Source organism: Capsicum annuum, chromosome 5 (assembly GCF_002878395.1).
Source record: "Capsicum annuum cultivar UCD-10X-F1 chromosome 5, UCD10Xv1.1, whole genome shotgun sequence".
NCBI lineage: Eukaryota > Viridiplantae > Streptophyta > Magnoliopsida > Solanales > Solanaceae > Capsicum > Capsicum annuum.
Window position 1 is genome coordinate 215642573 of NC_061115.1, and position 25878 is coordinate 215668450.

Genomic DNA, 25878 nt, shown 5'->3' on the forward strand with positions numbered 1-25878 from the left:
TGATATTTATGGAGAAGTATTTATGGACGGAGACGAGAGAGAAGTACTTAGCTTTAATTAAAAGCTTTAGCCCTTCTTCTTTTATCAACATTTTTCTCTTACAATCCCCTTTCTCTCTCTAAAAAAAACACAAACACTTTCTCTCTCTTCATCTTCTTCTTCATCTTCGTATTGAGTTCATAATATAAACTTTATATATAAAGTTTTTTTTTTATATATTTTTGTTTATTTATTTAATTTTTTTTTGTGAATTTTTTTTGGTTGTAATTTTGGTGTTATGATTCTTCTTCTTCTTCTTCTTCCATGGACTTCACTGTACCATAAAACTCCTCCACCGTCGGCGCCGTTTATTCAATGACGTCATACTCCACCGCCGTTAACAAACGGAAGTTCGATGATTACGCTGTTAACGGTGACTTAGTTACCTCCGCCGCCGTCAGAATGCGAAAAGACCAATCTACCCTTCCTTCTTCCACCTCCACCGCTGCGCCACGTCATCATCACTCTGCGTCTCGGTTTCCGTGCCGGCGGGTTCAGTTCTTCATCCGATTACTATCAGGTAGCTCAGGGACCGGTAACGGAAATGGCAGTTTGGTAATTCAAGCGGATTCTACTGATACAGTGAAATCAATTCACAAAAAAGTTGAATGTATAACCGGAATACCGATTTCGGAGCAGCGATTAATCTATAAAGGGAAGCAATTACAGTGGGAACAAACGTTATCGCAATGCGACATTCAAAACGACGCCGGTTTACACCTCGTTGGACGTATGCGAAGCACTGGACATCCACAAGCATGGTCGTTGATAAACGATTTAGTATCAGAGATTTTCGACCACTGTAAGAGCTGTAACCCTCGTCCTTCGTCTCGTATAAAGACTAGACTTAGTGAATTTTTATCTATGACGCCTCGCCATGATGAAACTCAAGCTTCGGGGCACTTACAGATTTTTCTGAGTTCGTGTGCTCCGGCGGCGTTAGTAATGCTTTATATGTCCGGGGAGAGGGTTAATAGAGATATAGCTGATGAATCGATTAGACAGTTTATTAATTCGAGTAAAACTGTTTTACCTAGGGTTATACATTTGCAATGTGTGCATATTGTGTTAGAATTTTGTAAATTGCTTAATAGTGCTGTTGGTGTTGATGACGCGTTGTATGGTTTATGTCGGAGTAGTTTAGGGGGGATAGTGGAGGGGAGTGGGATTGCGAGTTGGGAGAGGAGGAGTGGTGATAGTAAAGTTGTAATAGAATTGGAGGATGTTTTTCCGTTTGTTTGTGAGTTAGCAGGGAAGATATCGCGGGGTTTGGAAATGAGCGTGGGAGAGAATGCGATAACGGGGCCGTCTTTGAGTGATGTGCGTGATTTTACTGCATTTATGCGTCCTGTTAGGAATTTGATTGGGGATTATGTAGAGAATTGCAGTCCAATCGCCTTCCCGTTGAAGGAGGAAGGGACGTTGCAGGAGGTAGGGACGAGTAGAATATTTGGGATGTGGTATTATAGACAGCAGATTAAATCTTTGCATGATATTTACTTCGATTTGCTGGAGAAAGTAGAGTTTTGTTTGAAGAAAATGGAGGAAACTTTGGCGTTGAAGGAGAAAGGAGAAGGTGAGCCTTTTGCACTTGGATGGTCCCAGTATCTTGCGATTCTGAAGGAGATAAATGGTATATCGAAACTTTACAAGGGCTCAGAGGACGTGTTTTGGGATAAAATGAGGCAAAGGAGAGTTTCTTTGTGTTTTCTGATTGTGAGATTTGCTAAACGATCTGAGGATCATCAGTGGATTTTGGAGCACAAGGAAGTGACTAATTTTGAGGCGAGGAGGCATTTGGCCATGATGATGCTTCCAGAGGTGAAGGATGAGTATGAGGAGCTTCATGAAATGCTCATTGACCGTTCTCAGTTGCTATCAGAGTCTTTTGAGTACATTGCCCATGCAGATTCTGAGTCATTACGTGGTGGCTTGTTTATGGAGTTCAAGAATGAAGAAGCTACGGGGCCTGGCGTCTTGAGGGAGTGGTTTTTCTTGGTATGTCAAGCAATCTTCAACCCGCAAAATGCTCTGTTTGTTGCTTGTCCAAATGACCGGAGAAGGTTTTTTCCAAATCCAGGTGAGTTTTTTTGCCTTTATTTTTTGTTCATTTGGCTTTTTTTTTCTATATAAACTTGCAGTCTTTACATTTTGTTAGTATTTGATTTCAAAGTTATACATGCGGAACATGAAACAAAATTTGAAGCTTCATTGACGTGATCTGGTGGATATTGTGTTTGTATTTGACATCTTTGTACATAGCTCTAGTGTATAGAATGAATGAACTTGCATTCCAAGTGACAACCCCCCAAACAAAAGCAAATTAAAAAGTAGTTTCTATAGTGGTTTTGATTTGGTGTATTTATATAGCAAACCAGACCCCACTTTGTGGGAATACACTGGGTTTGTTGTTGTTGTATTTATATAGCAAACCGACATAGTTGATATAATCCTTCTTATGTAAAAACTTTACTGTAAAGACTTGCTCTGTTTTTGAGAAAGAACACAATACTAAAGCTGTTTAGAGTGGGATTTGAACAGTGTACAGCCCTGTTCTTTAATGTCTGTTTCTTTGTTTTTATCCGTTTTGTAAGGCTTACCATTTCTAAGTGTTATTTGAAGTCATCACTTCTTGGCTTAAAGTGCTGAAGCAATTTGAAGCGAGGGGTTACCGTTTCACAAGTTAAGCCATGTGTTTTAGATTAAAGTAAGACTTCACACAATGATCTGTGAGTCTATGCTAATGAAAATCAGTTGTCTTTGAATCTCAACTTCGACGAGTTGGCTTGTCATCAATATTTGCTCTTGTACCTTTGTACTTTCTTTAAAAAAAATCGTGAAATCTCCAATGACTAGTGGCGTATGGTTCAAAACTCGATGGATGATGGGCCCACCCCCTACCATTTTCCATTCAAATACCAAGCTTTTATCTGCAGCAGGGTTCGAACCCATAACACGTGCATGAATCAAACATCACTGATTGAGCTCTTACCGCTAGACTTAACCCCTGAGGGCTACCAGTTTTACATTTTTGTCATCCTTGTCATCTAATCGTATCCTTAAGCCTATATAGGTGAAGCTCATCATCCAGGTTGGCGATAGGTGGCAACGAGAAGATGTTTGCCTTAAACTTTTGTGATACTTGAGAGTTCCTTCTCTACCTCTAATTAAAAATGTTGTTGGTTTGTTGGTTGGTGTAGACAGTAAAAATTTGTCCAGTGGATCAGATTTATTGGCTTAAGGTACGTTAGCTATACTTAGACTCAATTGGTATGTGCTTTCCAGGGGATAATTTCCATCCATCTGTAATCTCTTGTGGTTTTATGCCTGTTATTTTTATTCGCCTGCCTCTTCATCTGTATCAACTATGCATTTTCATCAAGTATGCATTTTTTAAATGAAGTATTAATGGAGCAACTACCAGGTGTTGTTGCTCAGTAGTCAGTAGGAGTATTGGTTTTGTGTACAAGTTTTATTAATCACTTTATGGATTGAACCAGTCTCTTTGGGTATGGTTTTGTATGTTTAGCACAATTATTCAAAAGTTTAACAGAGACTCTTCATTTCTTTGGTCTATTGGTACTTTTCTTGACATATGTGTATTTTGGTAATTTATATTGATGTAATAGTTATGCCATGCAATAGTATTAATCAAGAGGTCACTTTTAATTTGAAACATCTCTATAAGCACTTTCAATCTAAGAACCTAGGGAGATCGTATGGTTCTTTAGACGTTAAGATATTCAATTTCCAATTTGAGTTGCACATTATTATTTCACTGTGAAAGTATACTTTTGACATTACTGAGGCGATGAGGATCACAATTTGTTGGCTTAAACCATCAAGGGAAGGAAGATACGAAATTGTTACTCTAAAGTACAGATTGGTTGGTATGGTTTCAGATCGTAACCCTTTTTAGTTTCTTATCTGCTTTAGCCTATTTTCCGTATAATGTATAAGAGCTTTTGAGAACCCATTCTTCCTTGCATGCTCATCCCTTTTAGATCCACCGGTGCTCATCCATTCCATTGGGACATTGTGTTTTTGGTTAGAGATTTGGTGTCCTTGTTGAAAAAGAAACAAAATTTGGTGAAAAATAAACAATTTAGGTTACTTATATGGATCAAACAGTGAACTAGTTAAATAAAACTTTTGTGATAATCAAGTTGCACTTTTTATTGCATCAAAATTGCCTTCCATAGAAGGACCAAAATTTGTAAAATTTTGACTTTTTTTTGTTGGAGAAGAGATACACCAAGACAGTCATTAAAATTTGTAAAATCAAATGATTATCCTGTAAACATGTTCAACAAGTCTTTTGCCGGTCCATAAATTAGTTATATATGTAAATAGTTGGCTAGGTGTCTTAATGCAGGATCTTTAATCCTTGTTTATTCTGTTTCTTTTTTCTTTTGTTTAAGCAATTTTGACCTACATTAGGTTTGAATTATCTTTAACAATTGCTGATAAGTGATAACTAGTGCATCTTTTTCCAAATATTTGAAGGTGGGATCAGGTAATAAGGATAGGGCTTTTCCTGCTTGTCCAGTAACTAAAAGATTCCAGTATTTAATGTATAGCTCATAATTGTTTTCATTTAAACTTGAGGAGATTCAGCTATTCTGACGTCAAATCAATCATTTGCATCAGTCCAAATTCTATTAGTGCTAGGTATGCTAACATATAACAATAACATACCCTGTGTAATCCCACAATTGGGATCTAGGGAGGGTGGTGTGTACACAACCTTACTCCTACCTGTGAAGGTAGAGAAACTGTTTCCTATAGACCCTCGGCTCAAGTGACGCATATCAAAAATCAAGTATGTAGAGAAAATACAATAGTAAAGAAGCCATACAACAATGTAAAAGAGAATAGCAGCAACAATAAATATGATAGCAAAACTAAGGAAACAACAAGAGTACTAACATTGAAGAATAAGCTAGTAGGAGGTATGCTAACATGCAATATCTCAATGTTATTTTGTTTCTTGATTTAAATACTCTTCTTGGCCTCTTTGCTCATTTGCTTCTGAAGTCCCCATCTGGTTGTCTTCTGCATAAATGCTGGGAAACAGTTGTATAGAGTTCAACACTCTGGCTGATGGATGCCCGCGCTGATCTTTACCCAGCTAACTTTGTCAGACGTAGTTAGAAATTAATGATCCACTTTTCTTTGTATTGCACTACAGACGAGTACTTCCAAGTTCCAAGTAATAGCATCATTTTCTTGTCTCTCTGATATATGTGGTTAGAAAAGCTGCCAGTTTTATTCATCACCAGTGTTTCCATTTATTTGGATGAACTTGCAGTGCCTATGTTCCATTGTTATCAAAGCGCAAAATGCTCGAAGTTCTGTTGAGGTTTTAAAGTGCAATAATTATAAGCACGAATGACAAATATTTTTGGAACAAATTTTATATTTTGCAAGACACTAATGCTACTCTTACTATTGGGACCTTATCGACATTGTACATACTCTTATTGCAGCATCTAAGGTGGACCCATTGCACCTTGAGTATTTTAGCTTCTCTGGCAGGGTAATTGCTTTGGCCTTGATGCATAAAATACAAGTTGGTGTCGTCTTTGATCGCGTGTTCTTCTTACAATTGTCGGGCAAGAGTATTTCATTAGATGACATAAGGGATGCAGATCCATTTTTGTACAGCAGCTGCAAGCAGATATTGGAAATGGATCCGGAGATGGTGGATCAAGATACTCTTGGTTTGACATTTGTTCGTGAAGTTGAAGAGTTAGGATCCAGGAAGGTTGTCGAGCTTTGCCCTAATGGGAAATGTACCATGGTGAATAGTAAAAATAGGGAGCAGTATGTTGAGCTTCTTATTCAACATCGATTTGTCATATCCATTGCTGAGCAAGTAGCTCATTTTGCTCAAGGTTTTGCTGACATTATAACTACCTTAAGGCTCCAGAAATCCTTTTTCCAGAGCTTAGATCATGAAGATCTGGACTCGATGCTCCACGGGAGTGAAACTGCTGTTTCTGTGGAGGACTGGAAAGCACATACGGATTATAATGGGTATAAAGAAAGCGATCCTCAAATATCTTGGTTTTGGAAGGTATGTTCTGTTTCTTGTCTTCTAGTTCGTACATTTGATTTATTTGGAGACTTCATTTCCTTTGTTTCATGTTTGTCTTTGCTCTGTTAATATTCTGTACTGAAGCTTAATTCTTTTCAAAGGTATTGCTCCAGCAAAACATATATTTTCTTCTTTCTTTTCTCCTTTTTTGTTTTTTTAAAAAAGGGGGTGTTGGGAGGTGTGAATAGTAGATGATTTTTTCCCCGGGAGATTCTGAATCAAATGGACATTGTTAAAGTAGAAACAGTAAGGAAGAGCCTGTTTCACTTCTATGCTGATTTATATCACTTTATAGGATTTTCTCTTGAAACTACACTCTTTTGTTCTTACTCTCTGTAGTTTCTTAGCAAATACTCTTTTTTGGACATGTAATACATTTAATTTATTGTAATATTAGGGTAAGGTACTGGGACACCCTTGTCAGATCCACCAAGGCTAGGACATATGGGAAGAATCACCTAATGTTTTTGTCAGTGCTGGGTGTTGAACCTGAGAGGCTGAGACCTGATGGATCTCAACCCACTTCATTGACCACTAGGTCTCACCCTTGATTGCATTTTAATATGACATGTTAGATTAGGCATTTCCACTTATCTAGAAGATGGCACTTCCCTTAATTTCTTTTCTCTTTTAGTTTAAGGTCTGGATTTTTTGAAGTCAATATATAACTAAGCATTAGCTAAAGGTGCGCTTGAAAAGGAACAAGAAGTTTAGCTTTTGAAGTTAAACAATGTGGGTGAGAAAAAGACATGCATAAATAGTGAATAGTAGCTTACTTTAGAAGAGTGTTTTGGGTGTGAATTTCACATTTTGTGTAGTATCAATAGCTCTCAGATACTTTTGACTAGATAGCCAAGATCTTTTGCTCATACCTCTTGTGTGCGTGACATCACTAAATGCTTAGTGGGTTCCCTGTAGTCTTAAAAATAAGGATGAGAGGATATCCAATATACACAATAAAATATGATCTGACTTTTTAGCATTATGATATTCTCTATCTTGTCTATACTAGGATGATGAAAATGATACCCTTTGATTTGTCTTTGATGCTTGAATATGAGAAGGTAATAGAAAACAAACAGACAGTTCCATAAAAAAATGTTCATTGATCTTAAGTATCAATTGACAGCAACAACAACAACAACAAACCCAGTATATTCCCACATAGTGGGGTCTGGGGAGGGTAAAATGTACGCAATCCATACCACTACCCCGAAGAAGTAGAGAGGTCGTTTCCGATAGACCCCTGGCTCAGGACAAAATGACAGCAACTTTGGTTGAATTTCCTTTTCAGAAGAGCTTTTTTGATGAATTTCATTGAGTTATGTACTCTAGCCTATGATGCTTTTAACTGATAACTTTGGGTCTTGGCTATTCGTTTGGATTTTCAGTTTGCTATAAAATAACCTATGCAAGGGAGTGCAAGAGACAGATTCTTTGCTCATTGCAACACTTAATTTTATGTTTTTGTCCCCCTTTTACCCCACGAGGAAGACTAAATCCTATAACCTTCAATGGCCTGAAGTCAATGGAACGGTACCAGAAGATTTGTATAACCAGCCAGTCTAGTTTGGGATTAACAATCTTGGCTCACCACTCATGTAGAGACCATAACTGATTGAAGGTGCCAGAGAAAGTTCTGGAGGTTCTTGTACTCCTTATTCTGTTTATTGATTTTTTAAGGGGAGGAGGAGAACTTGTTATTTTTTTTTTCTTTTTTGGTGGGTTTTGGGGGGGGGGTGTGAGAGAATGTTTTGAAGGCCTTTTTCTATGGCCTGAGGTGAATGGAATGGTTACAGAAGATTCATGTAGCCTGCCCAGGCTAGTTTGGGGTTAATAATCTTTTGAGATGATGTTTATTAGAAGAATTCTGCGGCTGAGGCGGATCCAAGTTTGAAGTTTATGGGTTGTTCCTCTAGTTAATGTGTAATAACAGCTGGGGTCGAGTCGTATATTTATGATATTCAATGGATTTCTTAATATATAAGATCTGGACAAAAGATTATGGATTCATGAGAACCCGCACATCATACCGCCATTGCTGTAGTGGGGAAACTTGTCGTGTGGATATTATCTTTTCTTCTTTTTTGGTGGGTTAGGAGGATGTCGGAAGTAGAAGATTTTGACCTTATATTTCTTCCCTTTTTGTTTGTTTTTATGGGTTTGGTTTTTTTTTGTGTGTGTGTGTGGGGAGAGAAGGGGGGGTTAGTATTAGCAGTAGTAGTAGAAAATCAGTTTACTATTCATGAATAGAATGATCAGTGTTAAAAGGAGTCTTCTTTGATTGCTCAATACTTGGATAGAGAGAAGCAATTACTTTATAGAATTGGTTCATATTTTTGTTTTTTTAAATCTCTCCAGAGGTTCAGCACTGACCAAAATTAGAGGCTAATATTAAGCTGTGGGCCTGTTGACGCCCTTGGCTCACACCTTTATCACATTCTTAGGTGGAATAAGAATTAACAATGAAGAACTGACGGTTTCTGTGAAGAGCATTTTTTGCAGTCCAAAAGAACAAAATACTTTGGTTCTGGGTGTAGGAGTTTACCCGCAGAAGCAACTATAAAAAGTGCAAAATACTTTGGTTCTGGGTGTAGGAGTTTACCCGCAGAAGCAACTATAAAAAGTATTGTCCTGTTATGCTGTTTGGAGAAGTTTCCAATCTTGATTTTGATCATCTATAGTCATCATGGAGATATTATTTCACTTCATCTGTCATTCTACATAACTTAGAAAGGATCTTTGTATCGAGAGCTACAAAGTTTTGTTTAATTAGATAACCAAACAAGTTGAACACAGTGCCAGATGATAAGTTATCTTTAATCTGTTCCGACAAATCTAAAGTTTGAGCATACATACTCATCATATAGAACCCACCCTCCTTTTGCATTTAGTAGTCTCTCGTCTTTGCATTTTACTTGGTTTAAATATGAGTTGGGCAATAAGCTACGAGAGGAACCACGGGGACATGCTCTTGGGGCTCGTATTATTTCAATTTTCTGTAGAAGACACAGGTGGAGAAAGCAAATAAACAAGGTATCTGCTGGTCACTAATATAAGTCACGGATTACCTAATCATTGCTAAGGTGGACTTGGGAACTTGGTTGTTACGACTTCGAATACTATTAGGATGAACCTCGGTATATGAGACCTGATATTTTACAATTTTAAAGTGTGTTTTCTTTCATTCCTGTAGATTGTTGGGTGCATGTCAGCCGAGCAGAGGAAGGTTCTCCTCTTCTTTTGGACTTCAATAAAGTATCTTCCTGTAGAAGGTTTTGGTGGTTTGGCTTCTCGGCTTTACATCTACAAAACCAGAGAATCTTATGATCGTTTGCCTTCCTCACACACATGCTTCTTCCGCCTATGCTTTCCTCCTTACCCATCCATGGATGTCATGCAAGATCGACTTCGCATTATCACCCAAGAGCATGTTGGTTGCAGCTTCGGTACATGGTGACGTCAACAATCATTTTGAACATGAATCAAACTGCACATAAGTTATGTTATCGGCTTGTACATATGTATAGGGTATGCTCCTATTTGGAACTTGACTTATGGTAAGGTGTTATATTAGTTGGTTTAAATGGTGGAAAGTTGTAGTTTATTCTCCCCCCCTAATTTAACTCTCATACAGGTATAATGTCTGTTAAAATAAAGCAAGTAAAGAAGGGTCAAGTTAACTTCTAATTCTATTTCTTCCTTTTCTGTTATTTCAACTCTGTGTGAGGGTATTGATATTGTAAATATTGCCCTGTGCTTTTTTAGTTAGTTAGCTATAATGTATTGTATTTGTTTGGCATATCACTCTGTATGGTTAAAATGATCAACTTCTCTTGATATGCCAGACGCCCCCATGTTCTGCGTCGACTTTCAGATGAACACTTTGTAGTTTATTTGTATATTATGTTGAGTTTAGCTGGAATGACATGATGAGTGTGGATTCTCATAGTTCATTTTAACTTGCTTGTGATTGAATATTAGTTATTGATGGTATAATTTTTTGTTATTTTAGTTTGGGAGGGGTGTGTTTAACTATCTCGTTTTTGAAATTTATTACAAACAACATAGTAAAGTGTATGCAGTCCATATCACCACATATGAGGTAAAGAGGCTGTTTCTGATGGAAACTCAGCTTAAGACATATATGACAAACAAAAAATATAAAAGCACACAACAAAGTGAGAGCACACATTGTTAGATAATAAAGGAAATAAGACATCCTCAAGGTACTACTATAAAATATTTATTTAAAATCATAGATATCACTGAAACAGCACGAACCAAAAACACCACCAAGCGTAGATACAAGCTGTAACTTCTTCATATTCCAATATTTCTTCGGTCTACCTCTATTCCGCCTAATATCATTCATAATTGGTCTCTCACACTTTCGTACAGAAGCATCCGTGCACCTCCTTATTACATGCTCGAACCATCGGAATTTCACTTCCTGCATCTTGTCCTCCACCGAAGTCACTCCCACCTTCTCTGAGCATGATTAATGCGAATTTGCTCTGATAAATCAGCTAAGGAGAGCACGAGCGCTCTTTGCCAAAGGTTTTCTATTGATTAGCACCGGAAATTAATGTGGTATTTGAATTGACTTATTTTTAGGTGTTTTTGGTTTTTAAGCACCGTTTAATTTTTAGAGTTGTTCGGGCTAATCCAAACACACTATTCAAGTCTTTTGTTTAGATATCACCATAATCATTACAAGGGCAAAGATACACAAAATAGGCAAAAAGAACCTTTTATTATTCAAAAGAAGAGATCATATCTCATATCATCTTCTCTCAAAACCACAAAGACCAAAGACCCAAGAATATGCATTAACAACATATTCCTACATTCTAGTGACAAATACTAAATAGTACTAGTAAATATATTAACCTTAACTTATAATATGATTTACCCCCTCCCCCCCCAAACCAAACAAAACCACCCACCCCAAATTATTCACCAACCATTACATCATTTTACTCTTCAGCCTTTTCCACTGGAACTTCTGCTGCAGCCACTGGTTCAACATTTGGTGCCTCTGTTTCCTCTACTGCCTCAGTCTTCACCTCAACCTTTTCATCTTCTGCTACTGCTGCTGCTGCTGGGGCATCTGATGTAAAAATAAACGTAAAACACGTATTTATGAGTAAATATAAGTACGACTCGAGTAGCGTAATGCATTGTCCTGAAAAACTATTTCAATAGTACGAAAATTACGTGATCCCTTCCTTTTTTATAATACGAGAGAGCGAAAGAGCGCTTACACACACTCTTATTTAAACCTTTTCGATTTCTCTTAGCTTTGGATCCAATTCTAGTTTCAGTTCTAATTCGCTCGATATGCTTCTTTTACTGAAGTAGGTAATGAGAGTGTTGAACTTGAACTTCAACGCAATCACTTAGACATAGAGAATTGATCAACCAAACGTACCCATGGATGGGCTATTAGATCAGTGGTAGAGCGCAATCCTGATATATAATGCTAATGAAGGTCACATCGAATTATTTATTGAAGTCCACAAAGTGGGATAAGCTTATCGAGGATGCAGACAAGGATAGAATCGCGCCCAGCTTGTATTACGATTTCTTAAATTCCATTGTTCAATTGGGACGACGTTCACCCAAGCTGAACCAGATGGATCGTCAGAAGATAATTTTCAACCAAGCTAAGGAACGCGACATAAACATCAAAGGTATCTTGTCAGCAGCTCAAATGCAACTAGTTGTAGCTACTTTATTAGTCACAGTCACCTTTGCAGCTGGTTTTACATTACCGGGAGGATTTGAAATCGATGCCAATAGCCCTAATAACGGGATGGCAGTTCTAATAATAAAAAAAAAAACAGCATTCCGTGCATTTGTTATAACGGATGCCATCGCCTTTGCATGCTCCGCTGGAGCTATATTCAGCTACTTCTATATGGCGACAAATCCTCGTCCAATGTCCTATCAGGATTTGGGTTATTTGTGGTCTCTCAGTAAAGTTGGAGCTAGATCGCAGCTCGTGGCAATGTCAGCAGTTGTCATTGCATTAGTAACTGGTATGTATGCTACTTTAGCACATTCAGTTGGCCTCGCAGTTACTGTCTGTGCCATCGGTTGCATCTCTTTCATTATGTACGTGTGGGCAGTGCTGAGGCCAGTATGCTGGATACGTGTAGCAAAAAAGTAATGTCTACGTACAAAAAGTAATTTTGACATGTATACTTCATGTAATTTTCTATATACATAATATAAACTTTCGACAAAGGATGCTCTTTACTGCATGTGGGTCATGTATCTTCTTAAAAGAGAAGCGTAGAGAGAGACACAAGTGTCAAGTCCACCTTCTGCACCTCGACTAATTCCATGAGGTATTTGCAATATACCCCCCCCCCCCCCCCCCCACCAACCACATCAACAACCCCCAACACATGTACCGTGTAACTCTCAAAAGATTGGAAGAAATCACTTAATGTTTTTGCCTTTGCCGGGACATTCAGTTGGTCTCACCGTACATATATATATTAGTAATATGTAAGAGAAAGACTCGTGCATTTAAATGTGAAGTGGGCGCAACGATTTCAAGTATTGGTAATTGAATTCCTAAAAATTACAAATACAAGTAGAACGTTGAAGTGGGTGAAAATTCTAGGAGATCAAGATTTAAATGTGAGTTTACATATATAGCAAAAATGACGTAATAAACCTAGAAAAATGATAACAACGTTATTCACAAGATTTAGACAAACCAACAATAGATTTATTTGCGATTCGAAAACTATAGTAAGCAAACTATACTAGATGGGATTGTACATTTTTATGGACGGAACGACATTTAAGCTGGGCAAATGATTGAATTTGCTAGCAATGTGAAAGGAATAGCCTTAAATTTCGAAAATGAGAATGATTTTGCTTCTCTACAATTTGTAATTCCATATTTAGGTGTGCCATGAGGGAATATTGCTACGATGATCAAATGCACGCATTAATAATTTATGATAATCTATCTCCGCTATATTCTTAGTAAACAGACAGAATATCATCAAATGTCATTATTACTATTATTATTACGCTGACCACCAGGTCGTGAGGATTTTGCAAGGGATATTTTCTATTTACATCTCGACTCTTAGAAAGAGCAACCAAACAATCAAAATTAGACTGGCGCAAGTAGCTTAACCATCTTATCCCTCATTGAAACTATATCCATGTCACACTGAAAACGCATATGTCAAAAACCCATGCAACAGTCATACCCAGGGTTTTGATCTAGTCGTAAGAGCGGACTTGTGAATTAGGCGCACGTGACATGTTCGAACCTTGCAACAGACAAAATCGTTAAACTTAGTGGAAAAGTATTTTGCCATGGCTTCTCCACTTCTAACATTTCTTTTTTGAATTGCTTTGAATTGTTTTTCTTTGTGCTGAAGGTCTATAAAAATTCAGAAACCTCTTTGCCTTCCAATGTAGGGGCAATATCTACGTATACTCTATCCTCCCCGAACCCCACTTGCGGAATATCACTGGGTATATTGTTGTTGTTGTACCATGAATTATTTAGTGAAGGTACATTGGGTCTATAGCATTGTCGGTGACGGAAAAAATGATCTCCTGTGACCACTTATAATTTGGATAGAAGAAAATGATCTTACATACATAGATAAAGGCATTGGGTAAAAACTGAAATATGTAGTTGAATTATATATTTGCAAGAAATAATTACAAGTAGTAGCTAGCATTCACGTCTCTCTACTGGCTTACATTCTTCATCTTACTCTCATCACATCACACATATCTAAAACTATAAATAAAAACCAAGAAGTACAATAAAATAGAGAGGCAATCTATGGAACAGACAGTAACGGCAAGACCAAGTGAATGTGATAAAGTAGCAAACATACCAGTTGCGAATGCAATTACAACAGCCAACATTGACAAGCACAGAAAAATACTTGCATGACCATAAAGCTTCTGTATAAGTTTTTTATGTTGAGGTCTTGTACTTACATTTGCCATGAGGAAGTAGATGAATATGGCAACAGCTGAGATTGTGAAGGCAATGGCGTTGGAAACAACAAATGCACGAAATGCTGTTTTCCTTATTAGAATAGCCATCCCTTGATTATATTTATGGCTATCGGGGCCGCTCTCAAAACCTCCTGGCAATTTTAGAAATTAGAACAAATACATTATCTTTATAATGATGAAATCCACTTGTCACCTATATTGCGCGGACTCTTCACTTTTGATGCCGCACCCGCGTCGGATTCTCCCAAAAATACACTACTTTTGGAGAATCCGGCACGCACCTGCTGACAATTTTGGAGAGTCCGAGCAACATAGCTCGTCACGCATTGGCAGCTCTGTTCTGGTTTCTTTCACTATGCTTCTTTTTTTTTTTTTTTTTTTAAGACCAATTGATCCAGCAAAGCCAAGCTACATATACAAAGAGAAACCGACAACAACAGCGACAGTAACAGCGATACCAACTGAATGTGCTAACGTAACATACATACCAGTTGCAAATGCAATTACAACCGATGTCATCGACAGAAGCTGCAACATAGTTGCAACCATATAAAGACGGACAATAAGCGAGAACTCTTTTTCAGATGATACTGCATTTGTCGCCATGGAAAACTAGGCGAATACATCAGCAGAGGAGCATGCAAACGCGATAGCATTCGAAACAACAAATGCACGAAACACTGCTTTTTTTATTAGATTCACCATCCCTTTATTAGGGCTATTAGTATCGCTATCAAAACCACCTGGTAACGTGAAACCAGCTGTGAAGGTCACTGTCATTAATAACGTTGCCACAACTAAATGCATTTCAGTTGTCTTCATAATATTTTCGACTATTCTTTCTTCTCGATCACCCCCCCGACTCCATCTCTGGTAGCGACTGCATCATCCTTCTCGCACCTAGAATGTGCGAGAAGACTTTATCTACAATGTGGAAGACCATTCTTTTTTATTTAAATAGCTATGCAATTATCCAAAATTATGATCTTGGTATATGTATAAGTCCTTTGCTTTCTCAACATTATATGGGAAAACAATTAGACTCTTCATCCTCAAGTATCTGTTGAGTCGTACATCTTTCCTTTTTGAAAAGAAATACTCTCTCCGTTTCAACTTGTTTTGCTTACTTTCCATTTTATCCGTTTCAATTTGTTTGGCTTACTTTCCATTTTAGTCTGTTTAAAGAACGACACTTTCCCTTTTTAGCAACTCTGTAGTTTCAGCTTTCCATGTGACAGGTTTAAGACTGACACTTTCCCTTTTTAGCAACTTTTTTGTTTCAACTTTCCACGTGACAGGTTTAAGGGTGACACTTGCATTTTTTAGCAGCTTTTTAATTTCAACTTTCCACGTGACAGGTTTAAGACCACAAAATTAGACTCTTCATCCCCAACTTGTATATGAATCTTATAAGTTAACTAACCTGAATAAATAAAACATCTATACACTTAAACACTAGACTTAAGAAGCTCAGGGAAGGTCGAAAAAAGAATTAAGTAGTACCATTTTTTGCCTTCGACCCCAAGAAAGGCATTTGTTATTTGCCTAGATTGGAAGAAAGGAATTTGCTAACCAAACTATGTCGAAAATACTTTTTACGCTATCATGTTATATCGAAATGCACTAACAGTTAATTGTCCTGGTCAAGCATGGCATGATAACAACTTGCAACAATCAATTTAATTCAGCAATATTAGAACATACATGGGCGAATTCACAATGTTGGTTTTATGGATTCACCATCTGAATCTAATAATTTTTGCCAGATCCTGTATATATATATTAAGAAATCACTGAATATCTATAAATATTTTGACTAAAGAACCCATAAATTTTTAAGTTATGCACAACGGAATTTACTACCGGAAACCAAACACTGTATCAGTTATACAGAGATTATATATTCATAAACAGATAAAAGGCATGTAAATTGCAAACACAGTATTCTCGACATGAATATGTATATATGTGTGAGTCTCTGTGTGTGTTGCTGATAACGTTGGAGTAACTGGTAAAGTTGTTGTCATGTGACCAGAAGGTCACGTGTTCAAGCCTTGGAAACAGCTAGCAGAAATGCAAGGTAAGTCTGCGTCTAATACACCCTTGTGCTGGGCCCTTCCCTGGACCGTGCGCATAACGGAAGCTTTAATGCACCGGGCTACCCTTTTGTGAGTATGTTAGTTAGAGCGGGAGAGGAAGAGAGAAAAGTTGCTCTAACTGTCAACGAATATAATATCTTGAATCCATAATTTCTAAAGTACAATAAGTGCAGCTTTAAGAATTTCGAAGCTTGAATCTTTCAAGTTTAAGTCCTACAGATGACGGTCTTTATCTATGTCTGGAACTTCGGATAGCATGTATCCTGGAAATTTCATTGCATCTTTCAAGGCACATTTCTTATCGCATAAGCGAAATTGTCTCAAAAGACCTATAAACTCTCGAAGTTTATGGAAACTTAGCGAAAAATAGGACATAACGGAAGAAAAAGATGATCATATAGGAGATACCATTTAGTTGGGAATATGTTTAAGCCAAGTTAGTAAGGCTACTCATTATAATATGGTGTTAGTAGTTGTTAAAGGTGCTGCAAGAGGAATTAACCTCGCCTACACGTAATGCATGTTTAGTAATAGGTCTTTAGATGCATGGATTATAATTCATGTTGTCCAGACAAGAACTCATGTTCAGAAGATAAAAGTCACGGATATGAGTAAGCTAAGATGGATATGTGGGACTAAGAGATAGGATTAGAAATGAAGATATTCGAGTATGAGTGGCCTTGATGAAGAACAAGATGCGGCAAGCGAGACCGAGATGGTCCAGGCATGTAAAGAGGAGAGGAGCCGATGCCCCACTGTGGAGGTGCGAGAGATTGGCTATGAATGGTTTCAAGAGAGAGAGAGTAGATCGAAGAAGTATTGGGAAGAGTTGATTAGACAAGACTTGATGTAGTTTCAGCTAACTGGGGGCATGACCTAAGACAGGAAGTTATGGAGGACACGAGTCCGGTAGAGTTCTCTCGCTTTTCCTTCCATACAAGTTAGTCGTAGTACTACTCTTGTAGCTTCTCTTCAATTTCTATAATTATCTATTACTCTTTTATACTTCAATTATCATAGTATTTTGTTGTAGTTACTATTCTTTTTTTTAAGACTGCTTTGTCATGCTCTCTGTAACCATGGAGTAATTGGTAAAGTTGTTGCCATGTGACCAGGAGGTCATGGGTTCAAGCGTTGGAAACAACCTCCGACAGAACTGCAAGGGGAAACTTTAGTGCACTGGGCTGCGCTATTTTTTTGTCATACACTCTATAGAATTTTGTAATGGCTTCTCCACTTCTAACATTTTTTTTTTTGAATTGTTTTTCCTTGCGCTGAAGGTCCATCAAAATTTGGAAACCTCTTTGCCTCCCAATGTAGGGGTAAGATCTGCATATACTCTATCCTCCCCAAACTCCACTTGTGGAATATCACTGGATATATTGTTGTTGTTGTACCATGAATTATTTAGTGAAGATACGTTGGTTCTGTAGCATTGTCGTTGACGGAAAAAATGATCTCCTGGGACCACTTATAATTTGAATAGAAGAAAATGATCTTACATAGATTGTTATATCATGTGATAAAGGATGTATAACTAAAATAACATGTAATGGACTAAAAAAAAAAATCTGTCATATGTAATTCAAGGTATTGGGTAAAAACTGAAAAATGTACAAGTAGTAGCTAGCATTCATGTCTCTCTACTGGCTTATATTCTTCATCTTACTATAATAGATATTTAAATATCTACCAATATAAATAGCAACCAAGAAGTACAATAAAATAGGGAGGCAATCTATGGAACAGACAGTAACGGCAAGACCAAGTGAATGTGATAAAGTAGCAAACATACCAGTTGCGAATGCAATTACAACAGCCAACATTGACAAGCACAGAAAATTACTTGCACGACCATAAAGCTTCTGGATAAGTTTTTCATGTCGAGGTAATGTACTTGCATTTGCCATGATGAAGTAGATGAATATGGCAAAAGCTGAGAATGTGAAGGCAATGGCATCGGAAATAACAAATGCACGAAATGTTGTTTTCCTTATTAGAATCGCCATCCCTTTATTAGGGCTATCTGGGTCGCTCTCAAAACCTCCTGGCAATGTGATACCAGCGGCGAAAGTGACTGTCATTATCAAAGTGGCCACAACAATATGGAGTTGAGTTGACTTCATGATACTTTCAACTTCTGTTTGATCTATCTTATTAGCTTTATCGTGATCATCTTCCCTCAGTTGCATTTTGACTCCTGTTCTCGTTTCATCATTTGGATTGGGAATGTACTCGTACTTCCGATTTACCTCAAATTCACGTTTTCCAAATTGGCCAATGCTACACAAATCCTCCACCAATATCTCCTATTTTCATCAATAGTATAGTTTATATTGAGTCATTCTTATTCTACTCTGGCAAGGACAAAATAAGTTCAGTAGTTATCTGAAAATTCCTTCAAATAGTATCGAACATGATATTTCAGATAATTTGCATATAGTACGGAGGCATTTCAATATTTCACCAGCATATACTCAAGTGCAACAAGTATTTGAAAAACAAATCTGCGGCCGCTTACCTTCTCTGTTGTCGCTTCGCATGACAATGCTATATCAAGTGGGGTCTGGTTTTGTTTGTTAAATGACATCTTCTTTGCTCTAGGATGGTATATTAATTCAGGAATATGGATACCAGAGGCAGCAAGCAAATGGAGAGGAGTGTTACCGTCACTGTCTGGCTCATCAACAAGGCTGTCGCACTTATCAGAGTCTAATAAGAAGCGGACTACCTCATCTTCATAGTTCAATACGGAAACATGAAGAGCATTTTGATTGTCTCTGTTAAGCGTATCCCAACAATCAGGGCAGTGATTTAATAGCTCATTGATCATGTTTACATCACCTTCACTGGCTGCAATGTGAATTGCTGTCGTCCAATCATTTTCACCGCCTGCCGGAAGGTACACTAAGGATTTTTTCCACCTAAGCATATCAGAAACTACGTCTTTCAATCCTAATTTAACAGCATAGTGCAGTGAATTCCAACCCCATAAGTCAAGTTCCTCGCATAAAGGCTTATTCCAACGCCATAGTGATCTAAAGCAATCTGGATGTGTCAACACGATAAATGCATAAATAAAGGGTTAGATCTTCTCGCAAATATAGTTTCACAACAGACTTTACGAAATCATCAACAGATTATGGGAAAGTCAACTGAAATGAGACACTGATACAGCAAATAACAAAAATTATGTACCTTTGTGTTCATGAATTATTGCTGCATGCAGCGGCGTTCTATTAGATGGACCTGCAGCATAAGTTGGTTTCTTGCAGAATTCCAAGATATTTATCAAAGCATCATGAAAACCAGATTCAGCTGCCAGATACAGTGGTGTCTCCTGTGCATGGTTAGGCGGAAATTCAAATTCAGGATCTTCTTTCACCAAGAGCTTAACCACATCTAGATGTTGGCTCCTCACGGCCTTGTGCAACGCTGTATCTCCACTAGCATCCATCATCCTTGTGAGTTTCTCCTTAGTATTATGATCTTCGACACATTCAAGTAGCGCACGTACTACTTCAGTGTGCCCTTCATTAGATGCTATGTGCAGAGCGGTTTCATTTTTCTTGTTTTGACAGCATAACAATGCCGGAGTAATCTTAAGGACTTCTCTCGCGAAATGGGAGTTGCCATAGAGGGCTGCGACATGGAGGACCGTGTTGCCCTTTGGAGTGACTTGGTAGCCGCTTTCCTCATCCATTTTCAGATGATCAGCAAGTAGAAAATTGGCATCACCGATATTGCCTCTCATCGCAGCATTATACAGGGTCGGATCCATTCCTTTTGATTTGGTGTTTTATCCAAAATCTCCCAATGATAATCCTGTGAGTCCTTTGCTTTCTCTGAATGAAACATTATTATATAGGAAAAACTAATTAGATTCTTAATGAATCTCAAAGAAGAAAGAGATCTGGTGCTTGCCTTGATCACAAGAAAGGGATTTTGATGATTTCGTATTTCGCATTCATGTCAAAACAACCCACTCCGATCGCACATATGGCTTACTCTAGTAAATGAAATAAAAAAACCATGACCATGTTATACAGTAAGAAATTCATATTAATTTTGAAACGAGATGTTGATGACTGTTGGAGTCCCACATCGGTGGGTTAAAGGGTCCTTGGTCTCCTTATAAGGTCTTGGGCAATCCTCCCCTCATGAGCTAGCTTTTGAGGTTGAGTTAGGTCCAAGGTCCATTCCTTAATCATGGTATTAAGGTCAGGCCCACCCAGTTCATTGTTTTCGATGTTTCGCCCCCCGTCTTATATTGCCCACGCTCTAGATGTCCAGCCCTAGGTGTGCGGGGGTGTTGGAGTCCCACATTGGTGGGTTAAAGGGTCCTTGGTCTCCTTATATGGTCTTAGGCAACTAGCTTTTGAGGTTGAGTTAGGCCCAACGTCCATCTCTATATCAATGACACATCTATCACTCAAGTACATTATACAAAAAGGTTGAAGACATAGTCTCTATGTAAGTTATGTAGGAAGTTTCAGATCACAAGGCCCATTCTTTCACCAAAGCAACGGTACTTCTTATTAACGCGCAATAGTAGCTTACTCTTGTAGCATCTTTATCAACTTCCAACGCCAAATTGCATGACTAACACATTAGGATGCTGCGACATACTCGACTCTACAAGTTAAGAAAGGAACCAAAAAAAGAAATAAGAGTAAAACAAGAGAATATCATCATAGGTTGCTTCTTAGGCGCCAAAGTGAATGTCATTTCTCCAAAAGAAAAGATTGCAGTGTAAAGCATCTATTTTACATGGCCTTATCCTGCATTTCTGCAAGAGTCTGCATTATAAAGCATTGAATTTGTAATACGAAGAGATTTTGGTAAAACTTGATTTTGCTGCCATGTGACCAGGAGGTCACGGGTTCAAGCCTTGGAAACAGCCTCTGGAAGGAATGCAAGGTAAGGCTGCATACAATACACCCTTGTTGTGGGGCCCTTCCCTGACCTGCGCATAGCCGGAGCTTTAGTGCACCGGGCAGCCCTTCTATCATTTTCAATTAGTTAGTCTTGTTTGTATTGGAAAAGGAGTCATGACAAGATCTTAAATAGTAAAAAGATGTTTTTATTCATGTTTGTTTTTCTTTACAAATTCCTTTCTTCTGATCAAAGCAAACAATAAGTACCTTTCTTTTGAACAAAGGCAAAGATCTGTGTGGTGTTCTGAATAAATCTATATAATGTTTCATCCAGAGAAAGCAAACAACTCAGTAAACCAAATAAAAGAAACAAAAATGGATCCAGCCTTGTACAATGCTGCGGTGGAAGGCAATATCAGTGGTGGTGATTTTTCACTTGCTGAATAGCTGAAAAGCGATGAAGAAAACGAGTACCAAGTGACTCCAATGGGCAACACAATCTTACATGTGGCGGCTCATTATGGCAGCGCCCATTTCGCGGCAGAAGTCCTAAAGATTACCCCAGCATTGTTATGGCATCAGAGCAAGAAGAACGAGACTCTGCTTCACATAGCAGCTAATGAAGGGCACATCAAAGTAGTCCATTTGCTACTTAGTATAGAGGAGCATTATAAGGAGAAACTCATGAGGATAACATATGAGAATGGAGATACAGCGCTGCACAAGGCCGTGAGGAGCCGACATCAAGATGTAGCGAGGCTCTTGGTGAAAGAAGATCCTGAATTCGAATTTCCATCCAACAAGGCCCAGGAGACACCGCTGTATCTGGCAGCTGAGTATGGTCTTCGCGAAGCTTTGGTTGAAATCTTAAACTCCTGCAAGCAACCAACTTCGTCTGCAGGTCCATTAAATCGAACACCTCTGCATGCAGCAGTTATTCAGGAACACACGGGTATGTACATATTTTCTTGCCGTTACACTCTCTGTATTAAAATCTCTTTTCGATTCTTGTACTTCGACTATTGTATAGTATTGTTCTTTTTTGGACTGTTTTGAGATGAGAGTCTATCGGAGACAGCCTCTCTGTCTCTGAGATAGTGGTAAGGTCTGCGTACACTTGAGATAGTGGTAAGGTCTGCGCACACTCTACCCCCGACCCCCTCAGCGAGAGTAAACTGGGTATTGCTGAATTAACATCTAGCTTCACTTTGATTTTCCCATAACATTATTGTCTACATAAATTCGGAGTAATCATTTCACATAATCTCAGTAGTATCATTGTAACATACTCCATTCAAATGCATGTAATATAAAACTAACATTCACATCACTTGTTTCATGAAACCTCTCTAAAGTCGAAAAACACTCGATTCAATCAAGTTTTTCGGGAGTCAAAAGTGCTTATTTTAGAGAGTTGTGGTGTTCGGCGCAGTTTTTATGAAAAATTTAAGTGTTTTTGATAGTACCATAAGTTGTTTTTAGAATTTCGAAAAAGTAGTTTTTCTCTATGTACTTACAAAACCGTATTTGCTGCTCTCATCATAATTTGTATTGATTTAACTCCTTATCATCATCATATTTGACACATGCATCCAGATTGCGCGAGATTGATAATGCAATGGAATAAATCTTTGTGTGAGGAACCTGACGCGGGGGGGGTTGGAATTCGCTGCATTTTGCTGCTCTTTTAGGAGTGAAAGAAGTAGTTTCCGATATGCTTGGGTGGAAAAAATCCTTAGCCTACCTTCCAGCAGGGAGTGAAAATGACTGGACGACGGCAACTCACATTGCAGCCGGTGCAGGTAAGGTAGACGTTTTACATGAGCTATTAAATCACTGCCTTGCTTGCTGGGAAATGCTCGACAGTAATGGCCGAAATGCTCTTCATGAAGCCATATTATACAGTCAAGCAAATGTGGTCAGTTACTTATTGAAGCCCACAAAGTGGGATAAGCTTATCGAGGATCCAGACAACGATGGCAACACTCCTCTCCATTTGCTTGCTTCGTCTAATTTTTGGGGTTATGTGCCTTTGGAATTAAAAGATCATCCCCGAGCAAAGAAGATGTCATACGATAAGGAAAGCAAGACTCCTTCTGACGTAGCAATGTCTTGCACAGAGTGGACGGCAGACAAGGATAGAATTGCACCTAGCTTGTATCACAATTTCTTTATTTCCGTTGCTCAATTGGGATGACATGTACTCAAGCTGAACCAGCTTGATCGGCAGAAGATAATTTTCAACCAAGCTAAGGAAAGCGACATAAACATCAAAGGTATCTTGTCAGCAGCTCAAATGCAACTAGTTGTAGCTACTTTATTAGTCACAGTCACCTTTGCAGCTGGTTTTACATGACCGGGAGGATTTGAAATCGATGCCAATAGCCCTAATAAGGGGATGGCAGTTCTAATAATAAAAAAACAGCATTCCATGCATTTGTTATAACGGATGCCATCGCCTTTGCATGCTCCGCTGGTGCTATATTCAGCTACTTCTATATGGCGACAAATCCTTGTCCAATGTCCTATCAGGATTTGGGTTATTTGTGGTCTCTCAGTAAAGTTGGAGCTAGATCGCAGCTCGTGGCAATGTCAGCAGTTGTCATTGCATTTGTAACTGGTATGTATGCTACTTTAGCACATTCAGTTGGCCTCGCGGTTACTGTCTGTGCCATCGGTTGCATCTCTTTCATTATGTACGTGTGGGCGGTGCTGAGGCCAGTATGCTGGATACGTGTAGCAAAAAAGTAATGTATATGTACAAAAAGTATTTTTGACATGTATACTTCGTGTAATTTTCTATATACATAATATAAACTTTCGACAAAGGATGTTCTTTACTGCGTGTGGGTCATGTATCTTCTTAAAAGAGAAGCGTAGAGAGAGACACAAGTGTCAAGTCCACCTTCTGCACCTCGACTAATTCTACGAGGTATTTGCTATCTACCCCCGTCCCCCCCAAAACCCCCAACACATGTACCGTGTAACTCTCAACAGATTGGAAGAAATCACTTAGTGTACTGTCTATTTCATCGGTTGCACTGAACTCGCGATATATATTAGTAATATGTAAGAAAAAGACTAGTGTAATTCATGAATATGAGCAGAGACAATGACTTCAAGTGTTAGTAACTAAGTTCCTAAAAATTACAACTACTAGTGGAAAGTTGAAGTGGGTGAAAATTCTACGAGATCAATATTTAAGTATGAGTTTAAGCCTAGAAAAATGATAATGATATTACTACGGTGCAAAAATGAATAACAACGGTATAATTCAATTCAACATTTTTTGTCATTTGGAAATGCATTTTTCCCTCAATTTTTCAACATAGGGGGTCAGCTTGCTTCCGCTGGTGATGGGTGGACCGGTGAATGATCCAAAGGACATGTTGTGAACACGGATATTTCAACCACGAAGAGGTCCAAGAATTAGACAAACCAACAATAGATTTGAGTGCGATTCGAAAAGAGGCCCAAGAATTAGACAGGTCAAATGTCATTATTATTACGCTGACCACCAGGTCGTGAGGCTTTCACAAGAGATGTTTTTTATTTACATTCTCGACTCTTAAAAAGAGCGACCTGATAATCTATCTCCGCTATGTTCTTAGTAAACAAGCAGCATATTGTCAAATGTCATTACTATTACGCTGACCACCAGGTTGTGAGGCTTTCACAAGGGATGTTTTCCATTTACATCCTCGACTCTTAGAAAGAGCGACCAAACAATCAGAAATTAGACAGGTGCAAGTAGCTTAACCGCCTTATCCATCATTGAAACTATATCCATGTCACACTGAAAACGCGTATGTCAAAAACCCATGCAACATAGTCATACCCAGGGTTTCGATCTAGTGGTAAGAGCAGACTTGTGAATTAGGCGCACGTGACACGTTTGAACCCTGAAACTGACAAAATCGTTATACTTAAGTGGAAAAGTATTTTGCCAGGGCTTCTCCACTTCTAACATTTCTTTTTTGAATTGTCTTTCTTTGCGCTGAAGGTCTATAAAAATTCGGAAACCTCTCTGCCTTCCAATGTACGGGTAATAGCTATGTATACTCTATCCTCCCCAAACTCCACTTGCGGAGTTTTAACTGCGTATATTGTTGTTGTTGTACCATGGATTATTTAGTGAAGGTACATTGGATCTATAGAATTGTGAAAAATGATCTCCTGCGACAACTTATAATTTGAATAGAAGAAGATAACATGTAATGGACTAAAACTGAAATATGTAGTTGAATTATACATTTGCAAGCAATAAGTACAAGTAATAGCTAGCATTCATGTTTCTCGGCAGCCTATGAAACAGACGGTAACAGCAAGACCAAGTGAATGTGATAAAATAGCGAACATACCAGTTGCGAATGCAATTACAACTGCAAACATTGACAAGCACCGACAAATACTTGCGAGATAATAAAGCATTTACGTTGAGGAATTCTACTTTGAGCTGCCATGAGGAAGTAGATGAATATGGCAACAGTTGAGAATGTGAAGGCAATGGCATTGGAAACAACAAATGCACGAAATGATGTTTTCCTTATTAGGGCTATAGGAGTCGCTCTCAAAACCTCCTGAGAATGTGATACCAGCGGCCGAAGTGACTATCATTAGTGAAGTGGCCACAACAATATGGATTTGAGCTACTTTCATACTAATACTTTCAACTTCTGTTTGTTCTGCCTTTTTAGCTTTATCGCAATCATCTTCCCTCAATTGCATTTTACCTCCTGTTTTTGTTTCA

At 38.3% G+C, this 25878-nt stretch overlaps 3 protein-coding genes across 3 annotated transcripts; 2 read left to right on the forward strand and 1 right to left on the reverse strand.

Annotated features, from left to right (window-relative positions):
• Nucleotides 1–259: 259 nt before the first annotated feature.
• LOC107853688 (E3 ubiquitin-protein ligase UPL5) lies at nucleotides 260–10086 on the forward strand (the record flags this gene model as incomplete). The annotated part of the gene is given in 3 exon segments (XM_016698660.2): nucleotides 260–2119; nucleotides 5529–6118; nucleotides 9336–10086. Coding segments are annotated over 3 exon segments (2619 nt in total). The 3' UTR covers nucleotides 9600–10086.
• A 6279-nt stretch (nucleotides 10087–16365) lies between these two features.
• Nucleotides 16366–20087, reverse strand: LOC107853701 (ankyrin repeat-containing protein ITN1-like). The gene is made up of 3 exons (XM_016698678.2): nucleotides 19450–20087; nucleotides 18773–19299; nucleotides 16366–18560 (listed from the first exon to the last, which is right to left on the reverse strand). The coding sequence occupies exons 1-3, from the start codon at nucleotides 20030–20032 to the stop codon at nucleotides 17895–17897; spliced, it is 1776 nt and encodes a 591-aa protein (XP_016554164.2). The 5' UTR covers nucleotides 20033–20087; the 3' UTR covers nucleotides 16366–17894.
• A 1386-nt stretch (nucleotides 20088–21473) lies between these two features.
• LOC107853666 (ankyrin repeat, PH and SEC7 domain containing protein secG-like) lies at nucleotides 21474–24020 on the forward strand. The gene is made up of 2 exons (XM_047412748.1): nucleotides 21474–22080; nucleotides 22725–24020. The coding sequence occupies exons 1-2, from the start codon at nucleotides 21615–21617 to the stop codon at nucleotides 22817–22819; spliced, it is 561 nt and encodes a 186-aa protein (XP_047268704.1). The 5' UTR covers nucleotides 21474–21614; the 3' UTR covers nucleotides 22820–24020.
• Nucleotides 24021–25878: the final 1858 nt, after the last annotated feature.

What these genes read in the sequence shown, in the direction of transcription:
- LOC107853701 (XM_016698678.2), bottom strand. Translation starts at nt 20,032, where the DNA reads ATGGATCCGACCCTGTATAATGCTGCGATGAGAGGCAATATCGGTGAT. An exon ending in AATAATTCATGAACACAAAG is followed by an intron (nt 19,300 to 19,449) that starts GTACATAATTTT and finishes TGACACATCCAG; the next exon opens with ATTGCTTTAGATCACTATGG. An exon ending in GCGAAGCGACAACAGAGAAG is followed by an intron (nt 18,561 to 18,772) that starts GTAAGCGGCCGC and finishes TGATGAAAATAG; the next exon opens with GAGATATTGGTGGAGGATTT.
- LOC107853666 (XM_047412748.1), top strand. Translation starts at nt 21,615, where the DNA reads ATGGGCAACACAATCTTACATGTGGCGGCTCATTATGGCAGCGCCCAT. An exon ending in AGTTATTCAGGAACACACGG is followed by an intron (nt 22,081 to 22,724) that starts GTATGTACATAT and finishes ACATGCATCCAG; the next exon opens with ATTGCGCGAGATTGATAATG.